Source organism: Cupressus sempervirens, chromosome 5 (assembly GCF_028749045.1).
Source record: "Cupressus sempervirens isolate cs-2001-9-10 chromosome 5, ASM2874904v1, whole genome shotgun sequence".
NCBI classification, from domain to species: Eukaryota; Viridiplantae; Streptophyta; class Pinopsida; order Cupressales; family Cupressaceae; genus Cupressus; species Cupressus sempervirens.
In genome coordinates, this window is record NC_143122.1 from 543,038,977 (window position 1) to 543,064,320 (window position 25,344).

General features: G+C 38.3%; 1 protein-coding gene and 1 long non-coding RNA gene across 2 annotated transcripts in view; both read left to right on the plus strand.

Annotated features, from left to right (window-relative positions):
- Positions 1-3,972: 3,972 nt before the first annotated feature.
- Positions 3,973-25,344, plus strand: part of NDHU (Chaperone DnaJ-domain superfamily protein) — a 169,818-nt gene continuing 148,446 nt past the window's right edge. Inside the window, exons 1-2 of the mRNA XM_089785943.1 lie at positions 3,973-4,408; positions 7,479-7,540. Of these exons, the coding sequence (XP_089642069.1) occupies positions 4,051-4,408; positions 7,479-7,540 (420 nt within the window). The 5' untranslated portion in view covers positions 3,973-4,050. The remainder of the gene's footprint in view (positions 4,409-7,478; positions 7,541-25,344) is intronic.
- Positions 9,150-25,344, plus strand: part of LOC149557087 (uncharacterized) — an 86,159-nt gene continuing 69,964 nt past the window's right edge. The window contains exon 1 of the long non-coding RNA XR_016352395.1: positions 9,150-9,238. This is a non-coding gene — a long non-coding RNA (uncharacterized LOC149557087). The remainder of the gene's footprint in view (positions 9,239-25,344) is intronic.

Sequence of the window (25,344 nt, forward strand, 5' to 3'; positions counted from 1 at the left end):
TTTATACCTTTTCAACAACTCCTGCACTTCCTTTGGCATTTCTGCCTTCTTAACTATCTTGTCTACACTTTCTTCTTTTGGGTCCAACACAAGTGAAAAACCTACTTCTTCACCTTCCTCCAAGGTTTCAATGAACTCCTTTTCACTGAACATTGGGACCTAATGACTTCATCTCTCCATCCTCTAGCAGTGACTGTATCTTGAAAGTCACATTGCCCTTCTTGAAAGAATAAGAATTCTTTACTCCATCATGCATGGCTTGTCTATCAAATTTCCATGGTCTACCAAGTAGTAGGTGACATGCATCTATAGGTAAGATGTCACACAACACTTTGCCTGTGTATTTCCTAATGGAAAACTCTGCCCATGCTTTTTCATTAACTATAACATGTTACTCTTTATTTAGCCAAGTGACCTTGTATGGATTGCTATGGGTATTCTCTTAAATTTCACTTGTTGATTGCCTCCTCTGACACTATATTGTCAATAGACCCTAAGCCTATGATGACTCTACAAACTTTACCCATAATTTTGCATTTCACTCTAAATAATGACCTTCTTTGATTAGGTTCCTCTTTCACTGGTTCCTTGATTAATGTCCTCCTTGTTATCAAGTTCTCTCCTTCTTCTGACTCTAGGGGTGCCTCATGATGTTTACCTCCACCACTAGCTTCTCCTTGAACATAGTTTACCATCTTATCACCTCCATGTAAAATAGAGCCTTTCTCTGGATACCTATATGTAGGTTGTCCCATTTGGTTGTAGTGGTAACTTTCATAGTTGCAAAGTAAGAACCTCTACCTTGACCACTATTTCTTCCTATCCAATTGCTATTAGAGTTCCTTCCTCTATTATAATTGCCTCTATTTGAACTTCCTTCTTGATTCTCAGTAAGTTTGGTCTCTCCTTGAGCCTTAGTCTAAAAAATTCTACCACCATATCCACCTCTTTGTCCTCCATTATCTCTTCCCTTGCCTCTACCTCTAGTATTGCTTGAATCTTGCTTTTTTCTTACCTTCTCTTCTACCTTTATTGCTATTTTGTGGCATTTCTAAACTATATCAAGAGTCAAATGACTCATCTCATCTTGTATAGTCCACTTGAGACCATTAAGATACCTTGCTACCTTTACTTTCTCATCTTCTACAACTCTTGACCTTATGCACAATCTTTGAGTATGGGGAGTTTGTCAATATGTCATAGAGATGATTGAGTACTTATGTGTTACGTTCATGATAGTGTTTGTCATTAATGTCAACATATCAATTTTCTAGATAGTTCATCTAGAGTTGTAGAGAAAGATTAGTTTTGTATGGTTCATGGATAGAGAGTTATGTTATGCATACTTGAAGGTATATTCAAGAACCTATCCTGATGCTATGCCTATGTTTGTTGAAAGAGTTATGAAAATTTGGATGAGTTACATAAAGTTTTGTGGAGACTATTTTTAGAGAGAGTTTCTAATTGAAAATTTATAGTATTTGCATTGTATCTTTTTGGTGAGACTGAGGATCGTTCAACACACTTGGATTATGGTTGAAGATATGTTCATGATGCTATGTTAACATGGTAGAATCAAATGCTCATTCAATAAGGATTTGTGAAGATTGTTCAACTCATGTTTCCTAGGAGGCCAACTATTAATAAAATCATTTTGAGGAGTGTTATTTGTAATGTAATAGGAAATTTAACATCTTAATATGGTCCTTTATAATTCATCATAAATTGAGAAAGTCTAAAGGATGACTCAATACTTTCTTTAGGACTTGGTATAAAGGAAAGGGTTTCCTTGTGCTAAATCATCAGTGATATTAATTTGTTGTGTATACAAGCTTAAATGCGAATTATTTTTGGTCAAAGTAGAGGTTGATGTTGAGAATGTAGTAAGAGCTTCAAAGGAACTATATTGGCAAAGAAGCTATTGTTCAGTTAGTTCATAACTTGGATATGATATCCCAGAGATTGTTTAGTGAAGACAATCTGAGGCTATTTGAACAGTGGGTTTAGTTGTCCTCCTTTCAACTCCTAATGACATTGGCACAACTCCTAATAGGGTTGGAATCTCCTGATTGGGATTCAAAGTTTCCTAACAAGGACTCATATGGGTCCTAACAAAGTCTATCCTTTCACAAGGAATTTTTATATTAGTACACCATCTTATGGACATCATTCCCACCAAGGTTTTCCCTCTGATCAAGGGTTTCCCTAGTTAACATATCTAGTGTTATTGTGTATGCTTATCTTTCTATGGTTGTTGCATCTATTGTTTACCTATTTCAAAATTAATAAAGATATTGAGAGTTGTTTTAAATGCATAATTGATTTAGGCCCCCATCCCTCTCCCAGTCATCTTGGTGGACTTTACTTTCTAACACAAACTTGTTAAAGGTTCTCTCAATTTTTCTATCCATCCATGTTCTATTCTCCCCTTTGCCCTCCCTACAAGTTTTGACAGGGATAAAACCCTCCTTATCTGCAGTCCTCTTAGGCATTGGGGTCTTCTCCTTGTCCACCAAAGAAATAGAATGAGGAGGGCCAGAAGTAGTCAAGGGGACAAATTTATTTCTAGGACATTTGCATTTTAGGTAGCCATATTAATGAGAGATTTTGCATCTTAATGGTAAGATCTCATAATCCAATTGTAGTATCCAAGAAGATGTCCCCAAGAAAATTTCCATTGAATATGGGAGATGATTATTTAAATCAACTCAAGACAAATGCACACATAAGATATTGCCTTATAATTTTGGGTCTGTATAGCTGAGCCCACTAGTTTTCCAAGAAGCAATGAGATGGAGTGCATAATATCCTCTCTACATAATTCCAATGGAAGCCTCAACAAGCAAACCCACTTCAACACACAAGAGGGGATATACTCAACAACATTGAAGTCTGCGTGCCAAGGTTTAATGAAAAACCCAACTTGATTAAAAAATAAGGCCCACCTTCAAAAGGCCTATGTTTGTCAGCTATATTTGACAAAATAACCATAAAGTAATTATTGATAACAAGAAGTATATCATGTCTCCTTCAGGGTTCCAAACCCGACGTGCCCAAGATTATAATATTGGAATAGAGAGACAAAGCCCCAAAAATTACAAATAAGGGCATGCTTGCTCCAATATTCAACACACTCAGAAATTTGTCTAGGTTAAATGACAAGAATAGGGAGATCCTAGATCTCTCCAAATATCTATTCACTTTTTTGATGCGTAGCGCCCCCAAAGAAGAAGAAACACCATCCTTTGAATGGAATTTATCCATCTGTTCCATACCACCAACATGTAATAGAGGAGTCAGCTCCACCATCATAAAATCTCAAGAAGCTAACTGAGAAGAGGCTATGCCTCGATTTTCCAGGCACACATTGCAAAATCAACACCAAAGTGAGCACGACGGGAGAAACTCAAATCTAGATCGACTCTCCAACTATAGCTAGATCCTAGCAGACCACGACGAGAACGTAGAGGAAAGACCTCGTTGACAAACAATAAGTGGACCCTAATTTGATAGCCCCAACCACAAACAAACAAAAATTCCTCCCTAAATGCTGCCAACCATGTAAACTCAACCAAACACGTTGAAAACAAAACATTCGAGCTAGGGCACGTAGACCATAGCTCACCATAAACACCCACATAGAGCCATCACTCATATTCATCCAACTAATAAATGAGCTTCACTTTCCCTAATAAACCTGATTAATGTAAAACACTTATTTAATCAAATTAATTTTTTTTTTTTTCTAAAAATACTTAGTTAATTTTTTAACAACTCTATTTAAATTAAAATAAATATTTTTAAAATTTTAAAAAATCTAATTTACTAAAAAAAAATACTAATAATAAATTAATATAAATAGCTGCCCATAATTCCTTCATCATAACTTTAAAAAAAGAATAACTAACTACCCATAATTCCTACAACCGAACCCAAAAAGAAATATATTCTTTTCCCCAAAAAATTTGAATTCAGATAATGTAGAACCAATCTTTCAATTTTCGTTTACGAAATTGACTAGGCTGAGAGAGAAAAAAATGTTCAAAGAAAATGACAATAATTTTTTTCCCTCAAAATAAATATATATCGGCAGTTGAAATGCAAGGCTGCAATGCCACCTTATCACGCCATAGTCTAATGGCTGCCGTGATCTCCACTACCGCTTTCGCCAGCACCTCACTTCTGTCAATAGGCGCCAAATTCAACCATAGCCAACTGCGAACAGCAAAATGTTTGAGTAGGAGGAGACGCCAGAGACTTAGTGTATCAAATACTGTGGAGAACATCCCAGAAAGTTCCAGTTCGAGTGAAGTAGTAGACAAGGATTCTTCATCCTCAGTGCTTCCCCCGCGCTCTTTCACTTCACTAATTACGAGCTCTAACATCAAGAAAGCCCTCGAGGGAGTCGGTAAGCTAAAATTTTCTTTTCATCTCTCTTTCTTTCTCTTAGCAGCTTGTAGTGGGAAATTAGAGACTGTGACTCGTTATTCAAAATTTATTGGTGGGAATGAAGCAAAATATCCTTGGCCGGAGGAAAATTAAAGACAAAATTGTTTTTATGTTGCTGGTCCTGTGATGTGAAGTGATGTTCTCTATTATGTTCAATGTGGAACCATTGATAGGATGCACAAGGGAGTAGATTGTGAAGAACATGCCATTCTTCCTCTTGCATTGGTTTTGCAGATGCAGTCTTTCCAGCGTCCTTGTAAGATTGCCATGCTTCTGCCAGGGCAGTTATGCGTCAACCAAACTAGCTAATATTGTTACATATTTATTCAACACAAAATGCGAGAGTTTGTAATTTTGTTAAGCGTTTGTTAGCAGGCATGAATTGACTTTTGTTATATTGTCCAATTTAGGCTCATATGGAATGATTTGTGTATAGATGATGGGTATTTTCATGAATTAAAGTGTTTATATTATTAGTGCTAGCAAATTTGGATCATATGGTTTCTTGACATCTAATTTATTCTGACGTTGAGAGAGAATGATCTCTTGACATTCAATAGACTAGAATTGAATTTTTAACATCCATGAGACCAAAGGTAGCCCATGGGATTGCAGGTTAAGTGATGATGAAATCCCTACTTTTCCTGGACTTATTCTCTCCAAACAACTCTTGCAGTTAAGTAAACACTAAATTGTTAGCATACTTGGCCCAAATACCATAGTAAACTTTGTACTCGAGATGCCGCTTTGTCCAAAACATACAAACCCCTTCTTCACGTTCTTCTTTAGGCCAGTTCCACCTATTTCACATTGAAGGTGATGTGAACATGTTTCCAATTGAGCTATAAGAATTTTTACTAGCCAATTTTTCTCGCATTTTAAAGAAGAATTTTTATTTTCAATTTTTCTATGTTCAAGTATTTTAAATTGGTATGTTATACTGAAATATCATGTCATAACTAGCATTTCATACAACACCTCCCCCACTCTCGCCTGGGTTATCATCTCCCAATTGTCCCAAAGTTGAGACCCTTTCTCTCCCCGTCACAAAAACTTGTTTGGACATTCCCCAGTGGCGGTTTGACATTGATGTAAATGGTAGGGACTGTATTTACATGATTGTGGATAGATTAACCAAGCATATACACTTCTTTTCCATTCTTGCATATTTCAAGGTAGTACATGTCGATTAATTTTTCAGAGAAGTGTTTAGGTTGCATGGCTTGTGAAAGAACATTCATAGTAATAAGGATAGTAGATTTCCAAGCTCCTTTTGGTAGGAGTTGTTTCATTTGACTGTTACTACTCTCACACCTAGTACTAGTTAGCATCCATACATAGATTGTTAGATAAAGATAGTGAATAAGGACATTTGAGAAATTATAGCACAAATTAACAAGCAATTTGTGTTGAATGGTTGCATTTTAGAAGGCAATGGTACAACAATGTTTATTACACTTCCATCGACATGGCTCCAAGTACAACAATGTGTGGATATAATGCATCAACTTTCATTATTTTGGTGTTTATTGATAGTAGGGTACCGACACCTAGTGGCTTGGTAGAACATAGCCAAGACGCTCTGAGTCACTTAAAGATCATTTGTATTAGGCCCAAAATGAACAAGAGCTCTACATGGATTAACACTATTCTGAGAGATCACTCTAGGTTGGTGATATGGTTTTTTACACCTGCAACCTTATATGCAAATCTTCTATTAAGCAAAGAGGGGTGCACTTTTATGGATTGCACAAAGTTTTGAGGTGAGTGGTTAAAGTGGTCTATGAGTTGCCATTGTTAGCAAGTAGGTGGATTTATGATTTTTTCTATGAATCTTGTCTCAAATGAGTGTTGGGCCGATATTACACCATCAATTGCTCTACCACCCTTAGATGGGGGGGGGACTTATTTTGATATTGGATGTTGTCATTGACATATAAGAGAAAAAACCTAATGGATAGGATTGTTACTGTTGTTGTTTTATTGGAAGGACTTGCTTGAAAGGGATGCTACTTGGGAGGGGCTTGAGCTATTTGGACATCCAACCCTACATTGCTTGAGGCCAAACAATCTCAAGAAGGGTGAACTTCTAATGTCCCTATTCCATTAATTCATTGTGTAGCATCCAATGAGCCTATTCCTTTAAATTTTCTGATTTTCTTTAAGAAAACGTCTCTTTAAAGGGGGGTTATAGTTTGAACAGTTAATAAAATAATATTTAAGGGTGTTTTCTCTTTAATTTTGTCAATTTCTGATAGTGCATAATGGGACTTCGAAATAAACTTTTCAAAGAGGGTAGTTATGATGTCAAAGTGGGGGTGTTCAGTTATGGAGGCATTTTGACTTGAATGGCGTTTTCTATTCTGGGAATGTAGTCAGATTTTGGGTGTACTGAGATTCAGGCCCTCCTTTGTGCCATCGAATGAGGTGCTTGACTATTAGAAACACTCACCTTTTTGCTGTTATATTTCTGTTTTTTCTAGTTGATTTGAGGATAAAATCTCTTGAATCTTTAAACTAGAGGACCCTTTGGCTCCCCTTGGCAATCTCATCAAGGGGCTGCAATTGTGCTGGAGATATTCTCTTTCTTCACTTCTGGTGAGTTTTTGATGGTCTATTACAACTTTACACGGTACATAGTCTATCAGTTTTGCAGAGTTGTTTGTAGTTCATCACATATATTATATGTTTGGTGTAATAGCTTACTGTTATTCATCATGCAATACAGTTTAAATCTGTCAATAAAAACCAGTATTTTAGTGTGGCGTGTTGTTATAAGTTCTGATAAGCATTTAATTTATACAATTTTCATATTTTTATTGCATAATAAGCCTGGTAGCCAAAAACATGTGATTTAGAGAAACTTGGGCCTTTATGACCAGAGGATATTTTACTGAGAAATTTGTCACAATATTGAGTCTAATTTGTGTAAGCTATAAAATTTGTAGGATTACCAAAAATTATTGTATAGAGCAATAAATCTGGGTAAGTACTGAACCTAATTGGTAAACGATTGTTCTAGTGTGCAGAGTGTGTGAGTGTAGATCATTATGCTCGGCTAGAAATTCCTCGTGGCTGCTCCTATGCTGAGGTATGATGTCTTAATCATGTGGACATATTGACTTTAAAATGTAGGATCAGCTTATCTTCAAATGAAGAAGTAGAATATATAGCATATACCAAAGAACATTCTCATTCTATACAACCTTTAGCTTTTGCTTTCTAATTTCTTAAAATTAGTGAAATTCAAGCATCACAGTGTGTGAAAATTTCCCTGAGCTGATCATTCATTTCAAACTCAAAGCTAAAGGTGACATAATTTTAAATATTTCCAATACTTGAAATCACATATTTGCTAGATATATATTAATGAGAAAGTAGGTAACACTTCTGTTGAAGATTGTAGCTGCGATAAAGATCTTTATCTCTGATTTTATGAAATAGAAATATGTTTGTTATGACCGTTATGGTCATCTTCAGCTGAAAGAGACATTTTTTTGATAATATTTAAGCTAATATTATATAAAGAGACTTGCGTCTTACGTCATGTGAAGAGGCATACTTATGGAAATATGAAGTGGTGAATATTTGGAAATATGAAGGGTCTTGTATTTGAAATTTGAAGAGATCTTAGTGTGTAAGATGAATAGTCTAATTTCAATCTATTTATGTGATTTCTTAGTGTATTGTATTGCAATCAAGTGAAAGCTTTGTACTCATAACATTTTTACTATCAATAAAAGAGATATTTTGCTGGTGTGGCTGGGTTTTTCCCTTCAAGTGGAAGGGTTTTCCCAAGATAAATGTTTTGAGTCTTTTGTGTATTATTTATGCTCTTCTTTTGCTGTTTATCTTTATTTCTGGGCAAAAATGTTAACATGGTATCAAAGCCAGGTTCAATAACAACATTTAAGTTCGTATATCTGATACATTATTGTTAAAGTTTATTGCTCTGAGATAGATCTTTGTACCTGAGTGTTCCTGGTCAAGCATCTTTGAATTCCAACTATGATTTATTTTGTCTTTGGTTCATGCAATGAGGTTGCATAGACATTTTTTTGTTTGTGTAGAGGTTCTCTCTTCCATTTGATTAAAAGTGTTAAGTAACAACAAATATATGTTTATGTATAGAAGTTGATTAAAGTCGCCAAACGTCATTCTGATACTATGATTTTTTTGATGAATTTCTGTACACGATGAGATTATTTCTAGTGTATGGGATCTTAGAGTAATTGTTGAGTTTTTTTATATAAGCAGCGAGAAGAGGTTTGCAATTTTCTTGGAGTAAAGTAATTCAAATATGAAATGTATTCAAAATTTTCACCATTCAATGGGAAAAATTCAAATAACTAATGCTTGAAGGGAGCATATCAGTAGATTATGAAATAAAGGTTTCTGTCTTTGTATAAATAACGGGGTTGTATGAACAAAATCTCAAGGGGGTCTTAGTTTGGGTTGGCAGAGCTCTTAGAAAGGAACTCAATGATCTCTATCATTATTGTCAGACTTGATAGGAGTTAAATCATTACCGCTTGTGCTATTGTTCAGAACATTTTTTTTTAATCATTCTATTATATATTGTTAGTCTATACAAATGCAAACTTGAGAGAGAGACAATCGACTCTTGCTAGGCTTGAAAATGATTGCGAATGACTGCCTCGATACAAAGCTTGCGGATGTGAGCTAAATTTCAACAGTAACGTCACTTGATGGAGGCCAAACTAGGATGGCCACATGATACGAATTGGACAGTTCTAACATTTGTGAATCTAGAGCTGCTGGTTACAAGGTATGGTTGACAGATTTTTTATTTAACTTTATTCTCATTGTTTTTTTAGAGTCTGGAATTATTATGCTGTAATATTCCCCTGTAATAAAATCTAATATTGATATTCTTTTTTTTTTTTTTTTTGAAAAAAGAGGGGTAAAAACTTTATTGAACTTTAGAACAAAACATTACAAAATAGCAAAGGGCCAAAGCCCCAGAAACTACTAGAGACCACAAAAAAGATAGCAACTATATCATCTCTCCCTAATTCCACTTACATCCCCTGCCAAAGTCCTCTCCAAGTCTTGACATAACTCGCATGGCAACTGCTCCCACTCATCAATCTTTCCACCATCTATATTTCCAGACGCCCATTTTGTTAGGCTATCAGCTGCCCTATTCCACTCCCTTGGAATATGGGCATAAGACACTGAATGCATCACAGAGCTAACCTGTAAAATCTGCTGCACTATCGTAGACAACTGCTAGCTAACATCCAAAATCTTCTTCTCAAGGAGAAGAGTAACCAGAACTTGAGAGTCAGATTCACAAATCACCTTATGCCACCCTAGAGCAAAAGCCCGCTTCAAAGCATATAGGATAGCCAAACCTTCCATCCTATTAACAGTCTGCATCCCTTTATTGACCGAGAAAATAAAAACCACTGATCCAAAAGAGTCCCTACCAGTCCCACCAATCCCAGCTAGCCCTGGATTTCCCTTGGAAGAACCATCCGTATTAATTTTCAAAATGCCAACAAGAGGGGCCTTCCATTTCCCCATCCTTTGAACTTTTTGTTTCGCACTTCTACCTCTCTTGATACAGGCTGATGCCAGAGATATCCCCTGTATTCCAAACCTCTCAACCATCTCAGCATCATCTCTCTCAAGTGGCAACACTACCTCACTCTTAGCTAAGAATGTATCCTAAATCATTCCCATAATTCTAATCCAAACTTGTTGAATCCCCAATGTTTCCCCTCGGAAGATTCTTCGATTTCGTTCCAGCCAGACTTGCCATAGCAGAAAGATAGGTCTAGCATACCAAACATCCTGCAAGAAGGGAGCCAAGGATGGGGGCCTCCCCAAGATCATCCAAAATTCCGCTAGGGAGGAGGCATGAATGCATGGGCATTTCCAAACACCCCACCATAAATGGCATAGCTGTAGGGTGAAAGAATAGTGGAAGAACAAATGCGAAGAGTCTTCCTCCTCACTACTGCAAAGAACACACCTCAAAGGGCCGAAAAAACCCCTCTTGTGGATATTGTCCCAAGTCAAGCATCTATTCCAGACCAAAGTCCAAATAAAGCAATTACATTTTGGCCAAGAAAACTTATTCCAAACTTTCTTCCACCACTGAACCTCCCCCCCCACCAGTTGTTGGGAGAGCAACTCCTGATATCCAAAGGAAACAATGTAAGCACCCTTGGGATTAGGGGACTAGGCCAACACATCATCATCCATAAGGGCACTACAGTTTCGGCTAGAAAGAATGTACTGAAGCTCAGCGCGCTCCACTTCTAGACCGAAAATAGGCCATTCCTCGGGGTTCTTCCACCTTGCCTCCACTAGCTGCCCCTGAAGGGAAAAGGACTTAAAATCACACACCCTTGACCAACCAACGTCACAAAACCTCTGGGCCAATCTGTGCAAATGAGGACATTGAACAACCATGGGAGGGTAACCATCCCAAGCATCATGCCAGAAATGAGCCTCTGATCCACCCTTGTAGATCCAGAATAGGCCACCCTTAATGAGCGCAACCCCTTTCTTGAGAGTATTCCAAATCATCGAACCTTTCCCATACAAGCTATACCGAGGGATATCTTTCTGGGGGATCCCTGGAAAGTACTTCTGAGTCAAAATTCTAGCCCATACCTGGTTCTGTTCTACACACCATTGTGAATACAATTTGGCTACCAAAGCAGTACCAGTTAGCACTGATTGCCGTAATCCAAGACCACCAAACTATTTTGGGCTACAAACAACCTCCCATTTGACAAGATTTCACTTAGTTGAAGATAAATTGCCGGCCCATAAAAACTGTCTTGCTAAGGAATCCAAGTCCCTAACAAAGCTCATTGGTGCCACCTGAACCATACTCCTATAGAGACGAAGAGCCTGAACCACAGATTGTAGTAGCTGAACCTGACTAGCAAAGGACAACCAGCGATGGGTCTAATGAGTAACTTTGACACGAAACTTATCGAGAATGATCTGCCAGGAATCCCTAGACTGCCTACCACCTTAGATAGGAATCCCAAGGTAGAGCAAAGGAAGACTTCCAATTTGGAATTTGAGAATATGAGCGACTCTCCTCTAAATAGAAGCCAGAGTGTTGAAGAAAAAAAAGGAAGATTTGCCCTCGTTAATCAATTGGCTCGAAGCAGAAAGATAAACATCTAGCACCTTACGTATATTAGAAGCCTCCCGAATGGTAGCCATGCCCATCAAAGCCGTATCATCCACAAACTGTAGGTGTGATTGCACAAGAAGGCCTCCTCCCCATTGCCAACCCTGAATGAAGCCCCCTTCTACATTCTTTTTTATCAATTGTCCCAAACCTTCCACCAAAAGAAGAAACAAGTAAGGAGAGAGGGGGTCGCCTTGCCTTAAACCCCGAGAGGCACCAAAAAGATCAGAATGTTCCCCATTAATCAAAACTAAGAAAGAAGTTGAATTCACACAACTCATAACCCAACGGACCCATTCCTCCTCAAAACCAAAGGCTCCCAAAGCCTTTTGGAGGAATGACCAACGAACTCTGTCATAAGCCTTAGCCATATCCAACTTGATGAATATAGCCTTATCTTTAGAGTTGGCCATAGAATGAATAGTCTCAGTAGCCTCAACCACCCAATCAAAGCTCTGGTGACCCGTCACAAAGCCACTTTGTTCTTCAAAAATTAGCAATGGAAACCGCTTTTTTAACCTATCAGCAATCAACTTAGATATAATTTTATAAATAACATTGCAAAGAGAGATAGGGCGAAATTGACTTATCCGGTCAACCCCTTCCCCCTTGGGGATGAGAGCAAGGAAGGTAGAATTTAGGGCCCGAAGCATTTGCTTATTCTTCTCGGATTCTTGAACAATTGTCAATAAATCTATCTTGATAATATCCCAAAATACCTGGAAGAACTCAATTGGAAAGCCATCTGGACCTGGAGCTTTTCCTTTTTTCATTTGGAAAACAGTCCTCTCTAACTCCTCCAAAGATATGGCACTCATACGATACTCTTTCATTTCCAAAGAAACCAAAGAAGGAATACAAGAGAGGACCTGAGCCTCTTCAACCGAGTCCCCCTGCGATTTCTCCCTAAATAAAGATGCAAAATACTGCACAGCTTCACTGGAGATATCCTGAGAAGAAGAGAGAACCTCCCCCCTATCATTCACCAAAGTTGATATAGAATTACCATGTCGTTTGGCCTTCACCGAATTGAAGAAGAAAGCAGTATTCTTATCACCCTCTTGAAGCCATTCAATCCGAGCTTTTTGTTTCCAAAAGATTTCCTCTCTCAGCTCCCATTCCTCCAAGGTTTTCAGAGCCCTAGCTTCCTCTCGCAACAAATACTCTGACACCCCATCCTCCCTAATCAACTTGGTAATATCATTCAACTCAGCTTGAGCCACTTTTTTCGCTTGGAAAATATTTCCAAAGCAATACCTGTTCCACTGTTTGAGTTGATACTTAACATATTGTAGGAGTTTAGCGAAAATATACATTGCTGTACCAAAGGTAGGTCTACCATCCTTCCACTACTTAGCCACACATCCATACAAGTCCAGGTCCCTCAACCACATGAGCTGGAATTTGAAAGGTGGCCTCTGAGGCAACCGATTACAGGAAATAGCTAACTTAATGGGCCAATGATCCGAACCTCTCCAATCTAATATCTCAGACTTGGAAGACCACAATCCGCCCACCCAAAAATAGGAGACCATAATCGGTCTAATCGTTTAGTAATGCAACTGTCTCCCATCCTTCTATTATTCCAAGTGAATTGGCCATTGCTAGGCTTGATATCCACAAGATTGAGTGCCGATATATTATCCCGAAGAAGCACAGAAGAGGGCTTAAGTCTTGCAATACCCCCCTGTTTTTCAGAGAAATCAAGAATGGCATTAAAGTCTCCAACAATAATCCATAGCAAATAAGGAAATAGACCATGAACAAAATGAATATTATTCCATGTAAGAAGCTTACCTTGGAACTCAACAGGAGCATAGACATTGGAAAAAAGAACAAACTCTCTCGACTAAGGGCATAGAGAGACCAAGGATAAGGAGGACCTAAAGGATATCCACCATAGAGGTTGGATCTTCCGTGGGTTCCAGAAGCATGCCACACCCCCCGAAGATCCCTAAGCTCCAATGCACTGACATTGACTATTCTTCCACAATTTAGGTGCTATACTCATCATGCACTCAACAGAAACCTTGGTCTCCTAAAGAAAAAGAACATCAGGGGAATGACTTCTAACCAATTCTCGAACAACTTTTTGTCTAGGGCCGCTGTTCAAGCCCCTTACATTCCATGAAATAATGATCATTTTGGGGGTGTCGAAAAATGGGAATCCAAGGTCTTGACAGATCCTAACTCCACCAAAGTCTCCCCGATCATCTTAATCTTCTCTATGTCCTTTCATCCACTTTTACCACTTTTCTCAGAAACCCCCTTCTTGCCATCCTTCTGAAGAATACCTAGATGAGGAGAAGACTTTCCAGGCTTATCCGTATCTGAAACAACAGTCCGTGTAGGAAGGGCAGAGCTCTCTTCTCCTTGTCCCAAATCAACAATTGACCCAAGAATCACTTGGACCCCTGCTTGCTCATCAGTGACCATAGGCATGGCAGATTCCACCAGTGGAGTAGGAAGAGGACTGAAAGAGACAATCTCCAGGCCGGGCTCCGCTACAAATTGATCCACACCGATAAATCTTGGATTAACTTCTTGCTGTCCCAATTCATCCAAGACCTCAAATCTGTTAATAGTATCCTCATCTTGTCTCTCCATCAGAGTCCTCTTCTGTCCTTTATTACGATTACGAGCCTTAACCTGAACAAAACCCTCAGCATCCTTATTTACGCCAGAAACCGGCTTCTTCCTTTATTAGCACCAGGAATGTTACGAGGAGGCAGAGGCTGCTGTTCCATTGTCTTGACCTTCGGGCACCTTTGTAGCAAGTGGCCATATTTGTGACATAGGCGGCATCGGAAAGGAAGGGTCTCATAATCCAATTGTGCACCCAAGAGTGTGAACCCGCACACATTTCTACCGCATCTGGCAATGGTCTACTCAAATCAAGTTCCACACAAATTCGAGCAAAAGTCATAACCTTCTTACCAAGAATTTGAATTGAAGACCCCACTGGCTTCCCCAACATCGAAGCCAACATATGAAGAACATCCTACCGACAACAGTCTATTGGAAATCTAGCTAACCGAACCCACACTGGAACCCAATTTGGAAGCTCCTCGGAGGGATTAAATCCTGCATGCCATGGCTTGACAAATAGCCCAACCTGGTTGTAAAAATAGGGCCTGCCCTCAAAAACCCTATTACGATCAGCCATGCAGGTGAATGTGACCATGAAAAAGTTATTTGCAAGTAACGTGACCTCCATTTCGCCCTCTGGTTCCCAAATTCTTCGAGCTCAATTTTCCAGAAATTGAAGAGATACTCTTAATCCCAAAAATTTGCAATAAAATGAATGCTTTGAATAGTATTCAACATCCTCAACAATCATTTCATAAGGGATTACTAGTTTGGGTCTTTCTTTGCATTGCTCAAGGCACCCGTTAATCTTCGTGATCCGAGATCCACCAGGCGGGCTTGATTTTGTAGCTCCTGAACTCTGAGAAAAGAAGGCATTATCAAACACCCTCGCCCCTTGTTTTGATGGATGCATATCCTCCGCATCATGCAAAACTATGTTGGGCGTAGCCCCAAAAGGCTCACCCCGTGACATAGCTTCCCACCTGCCTGGAGTGATTACGGCAGGGGACCACCATCCAGGCTCCACACAAGCAAGATGACCACTCTTCCCGCAATAAGGCGATCAGAAACAAGGATCAGCCGGCAATTTAAACACCAAGAAGGAACAACCGATGATTTAACCACCTTCCACTACAAAAACCCTCCCCCACGTGATCAAAAACACACCCCCCCTCCTATGCACGCCCAGGAAGCATAGGAACGAGCTAGGGCACGGCTGCCCTAGTTCGGCAACAGGAAACAGAGTTCGCACGCAGACATTTTCCTCTATGATTAATGATCATATTGATATTCTTATTTGTAATTGATAAAATAAAAAGATAATTGAATAGTAGTTTAATAAAATAAATAATATCAATTACATTTTTATCAGATCTATATAAATTACACATCAATTAAATAATTAAATAGATGACCATAACGATGAACAAGCTTTTATATAAAGCAAGACCAATTAACATTGGTATTCATTAAATTAACAATTAAAGGAATGAATATAAAAAATAAGAGTAAAAATCAAACCAACCAATAAAAGGGTTGTCGGCATAATCAAGAGCCACGCCTCACAAGAACGGGAGTATAAAACCATACTCAACCCATATGAGAAGGCATCAAACACACAAAAATACATTTTGCAGGATAATCGAGGAAAAGACAATTCAAAATACTGATTAATATATTGGGATTTCAGCCTATTTGGTGTTAGCATTAGATGGAGTGAATACAATTGGGCATTGGTTTATGTGGATGAGCGCACAAAATAACGAAAAGGAAAAACAAAAGGGGCATAAAAAGATTTTAATAAAGGATATATCTACCTCAAAAAGCATACCACATTGGCATCGAAAAGCCATAAAAGTGGTAAGTATAAGATTCCCTTAAACAAGGTTCAAATATTCCCGAAGTTATAGGGGCAAGGCACATGAAGTAAGTGGAATAATGAGTTCTATGTTTTATTAAATAGACAAGGCTACTTTTATTAGTCTTTTAAATTATTGTATGATTTTTCATATATATGTGTGTGTGTGTGTGTAAAGTAGTTGTCTGTTCAAATAGCACTTGAAATATATATTTTCTTAAAATGATTTGATATTATGTTGTCAAATATAACCAATCAATTGATATATTTTAATATTTAATTTCTTTATGAATCTATGTAATTGCTTAAAACTTTAATAGTACTACTATAGGGGCTATACTTGACCCTATATAAATGGCTAAGATGGGACTATAATACCTCATAGTGAACGTGCGGGAGGTTGGTATAATCTTCGTATAAATGACTATTGTGCTAGTGCGAAAGATAAGTGAAATGTCCCTTTCTCTGATTTTATATGATATTTCAAACCTCTAATCAGATCTTTAAGATCAAACAACCAATATTTCAAAGATCCACCAAATTCTCAATAAACCCCAAATCGGGTATGCCGGAAATAGTGCCAAAAACTTCACAGCTTCACATATTATTAGTAAATCTGAAAGTGGACATTTTTATAGAAATTTCAGCAGCATAACAGCCTACAAAATGACATTTTCAGATCTGTATAACATTTACACAACAGCTCTCAAATGGAGGGTAAAAACAATGCTCATCAGGATCCCGAAAACAACACAAAATAGCCAAAAACACCACAAAAACACTAATAATCTATCACAGAAGTATAATCATAGCCAAATACATATATTCAGCTGTATTTTAACATCTTAATGTCTGATATACAACAGCAACCCAAACTGATATGAAATACTCAACCGGAAACACCAAACTCTTACAAAAAACGCACTCGAAAAACCACAAATCTGCACTGTTCAGCACAAAGGCAAACTCTGCATTAGCATGCACATGGAATGGCTTCAAACTCCTGTCCTTAGCCTTCCTGAAAACTTGCAAACTCCCGTTCTTGGGTCTCCTTCTCCACAGGTTTGGCAGCCTCTGAAGAATAACAAAGAAATGAGCAAAAATCAAGTTCTGGAATGAGCCAAAATGCCTCCAAACCCCTTAAAAGAGGGCATAACCCTAACTCACGTCCAAGAGGGGTTAATAAAACATATTTTAATAATAATTTTCATTTATTAGTCCATTAGCTTCCAAAGATTATCCCCTTTTTTCGAAACTTCACCTTTTTGGGCCTGCCTGCCTTAGTGAAGATTATTATTTTTAATTATTTGAAAAGGGACATGACAAGTCCTCCCCTCCCAAATATTGCTTGTCCTCAAGTAATGGCTGAACAATAAACCAATCAATCCACCTGGATCCCAAATGTAGTCATGAACTATACTACTATCAATTAACATAGGCTCTTGCAATATCCTCTGCAATATAACCAAGAGGAATCCATAATCAAACTGACAATTACTGCTCAACCAAACTCCAAAGTCACAACTTCCACAATTAGAAACCCATGAGACACAAACTCTTAGAACATCAAAACCCAAGTAAAGTGGACAAATCAAACTGCCAACATAGTAAATACCATCAACGCATCCCACTGGCCTATACGGAATGTACAATCCAACTCTGCAACAATGGTGAATGCTCCCGAATGAAACTGTACCAAGTATGGAGAATCCACACACTGTACAACTCCTACAGTCAACACAACTCTGCAGATCACTGACCACTGTCTCATAACCATAACTCCCATGCACCCCTGATGGTGGAAAGCCATCACAAGATAAACAGCAAGAAATGAAACCCAAACCAAGTTTGTCTGCCATCAACTCCTCAGCACAAGGATCAAATGCTAACTGATGTACATACCCTGCAATATAATGTTGATAAAAAAAACCAACCTCAGTCAACAGCTCACCATGAACAAGTGATACAACCCACTGTGACTGATCACTAGCTAAGTCAAGAGATGTCATAGCCAAAGGAGTAGAATCAATAACAACACCTGCTGAAGCATCGCTCCAAAACCCCTGCTCTAAGTCATGTATTATCAAGCTGTCAACTACAGAACCTATCGCCATGTCATGCCCATCACAACTCTCATCCTGAGGCGTCGAACCATTCCATAACTGATGACAAGCACTATGAACCAAAGTACATCTCTGTATCATCATCTCATCAACATGGTCATCAAAGGTAAATTGATGAGCATACCTCACAGTGTAATGCCGATAGAATGCACCAATCTCAGTCAGTGGCTTAGACTGCAATCCAGATGTAACTAACTGCAATCGATCACTAACCAAGTTGGAACTGACTGCTACCTCTGAAGACATCGCCAAGGGAGTAGTCTTACTAGCAGGAACCATGCCAACTGTCGGCTCACCAACATCACACATGATCTTTGATACAACATCTCCAGTCTTCGTGCCATCAATACTAGAGGTCACCACCATGTCCGGCATACCACAACAATCTGTTGTAGCACCCAACTCCACTGAACCTAACTCTAGTGGGGACAAACCCAATATGCCAATGTTAGTATCAAGGATGGATGCATCCCCATCTCCACTGTCTTTGACAATCTCGACCATGGACATCCTCGGATCACCAGACAACATAGCTTGTGACCGTATAGAATCTGGTAAAGACTGTAGTTGCTCTAACTCCATGGTCACCTTAGCCAAATGAAACTGTGACTCCTTGAAAGCCAACTGTGTACTCTCAAGAATCTCAGAAGTCACCTCAAGCTGCTGAGTAAGCTCACTCACCTCATCTTCCTTGGTCAACAATGCATCGTATGCTGTACTGCCCCACTCCATAAGATAATCTCTATCAGCCACCAACTGCATATAATCCTGTCTCAGAATCTGGATAGCCTCTCATAAAGAGTGGAACTCTGTCAAGGAAAGATAACTGCCTCCCTGCTCATCACTAGTAGGAGAACCCCATCCATAAACTGCTAACAACTGACGAGTAGCATCAAAATGCTGGCAAGCAATAGCAATGTCTCGCTCACTAACTCTCAACTGATTAGACACATGATGGTACTGGCTAGACTGTCTCCTACAAACCTCCTCTGATGCACTGTCTAAAGGAGTATCCTCAAAGTTACTAGTCTCTAGAGTATTACCATCCATATCCTGTGAATCAACTCCAAAGCTCATATCAACATATGGAGTATCAAAAACTGTAGCACTGATGTCTAACTCCTCTGTACCAAAAGAAACTGCCAAGGAAACTAAGTCTTCAAAACTACCCACTGCATCCTCCTGGATGTCATCAATGCCAATATGATCCTGGGACTCATCTGTACACAATGCCAAATATGAAAGATCATCAACACATTCTAGCAAATATGGTCGACTGGATATATGAACAAAGCCCAACACCGGTGTATAAAAACTAATACCGACATCGAACAAGCTACTAGCACAAGAAAAGGCAACACCGTACAATCTGCTAATCAAATCCATGATAGCACCCAAACAAACACTGCTACCAAAAAGTGTTAAAGATCTCTAGTCAACTGAATCCCAAACGCTAATATAACAATCTCGAGTCCATATCCGTAAACTAGAATCAGTTGGTAACTCAAGTAAACTCCTCACTTGAGTAATATTACCAATACCAACTAACTCCACATACCTGTCATGATGAGATAATGAAGTCACAATACTGTCTTTGTTCACTTTCAGCTGGCTGGACAAATCATGTGAAGTACTACCAGCCTCAACCTCATGTGACGAAGCATCTAACTGTGCCTGGTACTCTTTCTCAGCAAATTCATGAATGCTCAATGTCTGCTCATATCTACCAGGTATCTCACCATCGTGCACAACAACATCCTCATAATCATCATCTGAACCCACTACGCTGTAGTCATTGCCTGTTGTAACTATACCATCCTGAATACTTGTGACATCACCCTTTGACGACCTGTATACAATTGTCTCAATTTGAGTATCAAGTTGACCATTACTATCAATTTGCATAATATCCTTTCTCACTACCTCCTGTGGCGGAGTAGAATCTGAGACCTCAGCTTGGCTATAAGCTAGTTTCTCAAACTCCTCATGCAAGTTCTTGGTAATTGTGTCATCTGCCCTGTGAGAAAATCTACCAAATAGAAATCCAGTCAACTTATCCACCTTAGCTGGATCGGACAACATGTCATTCATTATACGGTGGTTCTCAACCAATTGTTCAGACATGTCATGGCTTATTTTCCTAAGTTTATCTCGAATGTCTAAATAACCATCCTTTCTACTATTTTGACTCTGGATATCAATTGTCCAAGATCGTGTCCTCTGAGACTCTGTACTATACCTGTCCATTTTGGATAAAGTAGAGTGTAACCCCAATAGGTTATAACTTCTTCAAACACCAAGAACTAATATGCAATTGATTAGAAGTAGCATGCAAGCATAGATCTTGACATGTAGCTGATTAGAAGCAACATGCAACCACCAAATTCACCAAGAACTAACATGCAAATGATTAGAAGTAGCATGAAACCATAGATTTTGACATGCAGCTGATTAGAAGCAATATGCAACCACCAAATTCACCAAGAACTAACATGCAAATGATTAGAAGTAGCATGCAACCATAAATTTTGACATGCAAGATTTGGGTAGTTGTCAAAACTGACATGCAAACTTCTACAAACCCTCAGGCTGGCAAGATCATAGCTTTGATACCACTAAAATGTCCCTTTCTCTGATTTTATATGATATTTCAAACCTCTAATCAGATCTTTAAGATCAAACAACCAATATTTCAAAGATCCACCAAATTCTCAATAAACCCCAAATCGGGTATGCCGGAAATAGTGCCAAAAACTTCACAGCTTCACATATTATTAGTAAATCTGAAAGTGGACATTTTTATAGAAATTTCAGCAGCATAACAGCCTACAAAATGACATTTTCAGATCTGTATAACATTTACACAACAACTCTCAAATGGAGGGTAAAAACAATGCTCATCGGGATCCCGAAAACAACACAAAATAGCCAGAAACACCACAAAAACACTAATAATCTATCACAGAAGTATAATCATAGCCAAATACATATATTCAGCTGTATTTTAACATCTTAATGTCTGATATACAACAGCAACCCAAACTGATATGAAATACTCAACCGGAAACACCAAACTCTTACAAAAAACACACTCGAAAAACCACAAATCTGCACTGTTCAACACAAAGGCAAACTCTGCATGAGCATGCACATGGAATGGCTTCAAACTCCCGTCCTTAGCCTTCTTGGAAACCTGCAAACTCCCGTTCTTGGGTCTCCTTCTCCATAGGTTTGGTAGCCTCTGAAGAATAACAAAAAAATGAGCAAAAATCAAATTCTGGAATGAGCCCAAAATGCTTCCAAACCCCTTAAAAGAGGGCATAACCCTAACTCACGTCCAAGAGGGGTTAATAAAACATATTTTAATAATAATTTTCATTTATTAGTCCATTAGCTTTCAAAGATTATCCCCTTTTTCCGAAACTTCACCTTTTTGGGCCTGCCTGCCTTAGTGAAGATTATTACTTTTAATTATTTGAAAAGGGACATGACAATAAGTGCAGCCCCGTATAAATGGCTAGATGAGAACATGGCCAGAATATTCTAATGATGTCAATATATGCATAGGTGAACCTTAAGAGGTCTACTCTAGAGAAGATGGTTAAATAACTAAGGGTTAAGAAACCCTATCTAGAGATGTCATTAAGGTTTTGGGATTAAAATAGAGGGCAGAATAGTAAGTTTATATTTATTATTGTTTAAGTCTAAAATTTATTTTGTGGATAATCATTGTCCCAAGATAACCCTAATAGTGGGAACATTACATATGCTCATCGTGTTTGGGACTTGATTATTATTTTAGTTTCATCTTTTGATGTATCTCTTTTCATTTTAAGATATCTTGACAGGCATTTGATGAATTAGTTGAAGCATCCAAGGGAAAAGGACAAAGGACATTAGAGGATGATATGAATAGGGGTAAATGAGTTTTTAGTTCCTATGTCTTTGTATTAGCTTTAGTCTTATGTTCATTTTTAAGGGGGCATGTTATGTACTTGTGCATATTAGGCACGCCTTATTGATGTTTAATATTATCTTCTCTAAAGAGCATGCAAAACTAAGGGGGGAAGTGAATCAATATTTTAATATTTTTAACTTAAACAAAAGCATCAACAATAATATCAAAAGTCATTATGCAAGAAGTGAATCCATCCTTACAAGAAAACACCAAATTTATGTGGAAACCTTGAAGGGGAAAAAATCATGGCAGGGATAGTTGCTTGGATTTATTGCCCAAATGCATCCTTAGAAGAAGTTGAACTTACAATTATTTTGCAGGAAGCAACCAACAAAGGTTTCAACCTAAAGAAGACAAATCTCCTTACAATTTGATTTAAAAGCTCCAACCCAAGGGAGACACCATTCCCCTTATAGTTTATCCCCTTGCAATTTGACGTGCAAGCACCAATCTAAAAGAGATGCCAATCCTTTTAGAATGAGCATCAGTCTAGTCTCTAAGCACCAACTTAGATTGTGAGGCACCAACAGTTTACAAAATAAATGATATAAGAGTAACGAATGATTTTGTTGTAAAGATCTGCACAAAACAATCTGCATACATCCAATTTTTTATTTGAATCAACTAGCATGTGTTTTAACATTATACACCTCTCATTTGTTATTTGTTATTATGGTGGAATGCCTGGGAAGACACATTTCCTCTCTGGTTTTGGAAAGACAACTCTTGGGAGTTGAGCCTTCTTTGGCGAATATCACGTGCTCTCATCAACAATTTGCATATTATTCTTGTGGGCACTTCTTCCATTAAGGAAGCTAAAAACATGAAGTCTCCTAATTGCTATAGTTAGGTAACGGGCCGACTAATTAATTGGGAGAAAAGTTCAATTTTTTTCATTAACACTTTGATGGAGAGACAAGCTCACATCGCTGATATTATGGGATGTCACATCTTTGTCCTTCCTTTGACTTGCCTTGGTCTTCCCCTCTTCTCTAAACCCTCAAATATCTTTTGGAGCAGTTTGGTTGATAGATTTGACAAAAAATTAGCTGGTTGGAAGGGTACTCTCCTTAGCCAGGTTGGTAAGCTTCAACTTCTAAAGTTCACTCTTCAAAATCTGCCTATTTATGCTGAGTATCTTTAGGGTACCTTCTAAATATGCTGATGCTAATGATAGAATCATAAGCACTTCCTTTGGTCTAGAGTGGAAGAAAGGAAGAGATATCCTTTTATCTCTTGGGATAGAGTTTATTGCACGAAACAAGGGGGGGCATTGGTCTTAGAAGAATTAAAGTTCTCAACCAAGCCCTCCTGGCCATGCAAGTCTAGAGAATGTATAATGGTGTTGGCAAGTGGAATGAAATCTTAAAATCCAAGTATTTGAATCAGGAGCAATCTATTAAGGAGTTCATTTTATCTGACCACGTTCCACCTATTTCTTCTATTTGGAATATTGTTCTTAAGGCTAGAAGTACTACTGCTGTGGGAATGAGGTGGAAAATTGGAAATGGGAATCTTATAAAGTTTGGGAAGATGATTGGTTGCCTAGAGGGAGGCTTGCGAACAATGGTGAGCTGGTTTCTTGGAAGAGTTCCTGCATGGATAGATTTGGGACCTATGTTGCTGACTATTGGATAGCTCTCAATCGACCAATTTGCTCTCTCTATCTCCCCCTTTTGCTCTTGTCATGAATCAACTTAACTCTGTGGTCGTTTCTCCTAGACGTCAGGATGAGATGATCTAGGAAGCTACCTCCTTTGGGAGCTTCTCTACTTCTTTTGCCTACAACCTGCTTACTTCTTCAGGTGTGCCTCCTCCTTGTTGGGCTAAAGCTTGGCTTGCTGGATTAACTCCTAAGGTGAACATCTTTTTTTGGATTCTTATTCAAAATAGATTCCTTATTGTTGATGATTAATGTAGAAGAGGCTTTTGTCTTCCTAATAGATGCTTTTTATGTGTGAATGATGAGGAGTCGGTCAACCATGTTTTCCTCCAGTGTCCTTATGCTCAAGTGGTCTGGTACCTTTTCTTTAATAGAGCTAATATTAAATGGATCTTTTTGAGCTCTATTCAATATTGCTTTACTCGGTGGACTTCTTCCTTCAAGGGGAAGGAAGCTAGTGGATTATGATCCTCTCTCCTTCATGTTCTTTGGGGTATTTGGAAACAATGCAATAATAGAATTTTCAAAGAGAAAAGTGCTTGCCCGAAAGTGGTGTACTTTAAAATCGAAAGGGTCATTTTTGATAATTTTATGGTTACTTGTCCCTTTTCCCTTCAACATTAGGACTCTATTTGGAATGTTTTCAATTCTCTCTCTCTTAATGATAGACCAAACTACAAATGGAAGTTCCCTCCTAAGGATTTGATTAACCTCAATGGGGTGGCCAAAGGTAACCCTGGGTCAACTGGATGTGGGGGAGTGTTAAGAAATTATATGGGTCACTGCATTGCTATGGTGGTGCTCCCCTTGGGATATCAGTCCAACCACTTTGTAGAGGCAATCATGGCCCTTTGGAACCTTACTTTGGCTCAAAACCTAGTTCTCACTAAAATTTGGCTTATAGGTGATCCAAAAAACATTGTTAGATTTTTAAAGGTTTAAGTCCCCCTTCTTGGACAATATCTATCATCGTTTCTAATGCCAAGGTTATCCTTCATTATTTGGCAAACTTGGCGATTAAATCTAATACTTACATGATGTGGCACCATGAGGGAGACCTCTTGGCTTACATCATAACTCACCTCAATTTTGACATAATTCATGGAAAGGAAGGAGCTATTAATGATGATCTATCAAAGTGACCAACTCATGAGAATTCGAAAAGGGTGTTGTCCTTTTGACAAGTGTTGCAATTATTACTTCTTTATTCCACACACTTTTTGGGTTGTTTTTCCTGGGTCTGGATTAAAAGACATGTAGGTGCACTTACAGTACACCATTTTAAAAACTTTTAAAGTTGCCTCCCATAAAGAATTTCCCAAAAATTGTTCCTAGTATGCTTAACATAGTTTCTATAAAGGATTGAATTATTTCTGAGTCCAGATATGCAAATATGGAAGCAAATAGAAGTCAAAATTCATTTTTCCACCATGGAGAAGCACTGTTCTAATTTTTCGCAATGGAGAAGTCAACTTGGGATTTTAAACCAAAGGAAAAATGAAGTGTAGTGAAAAACTCATT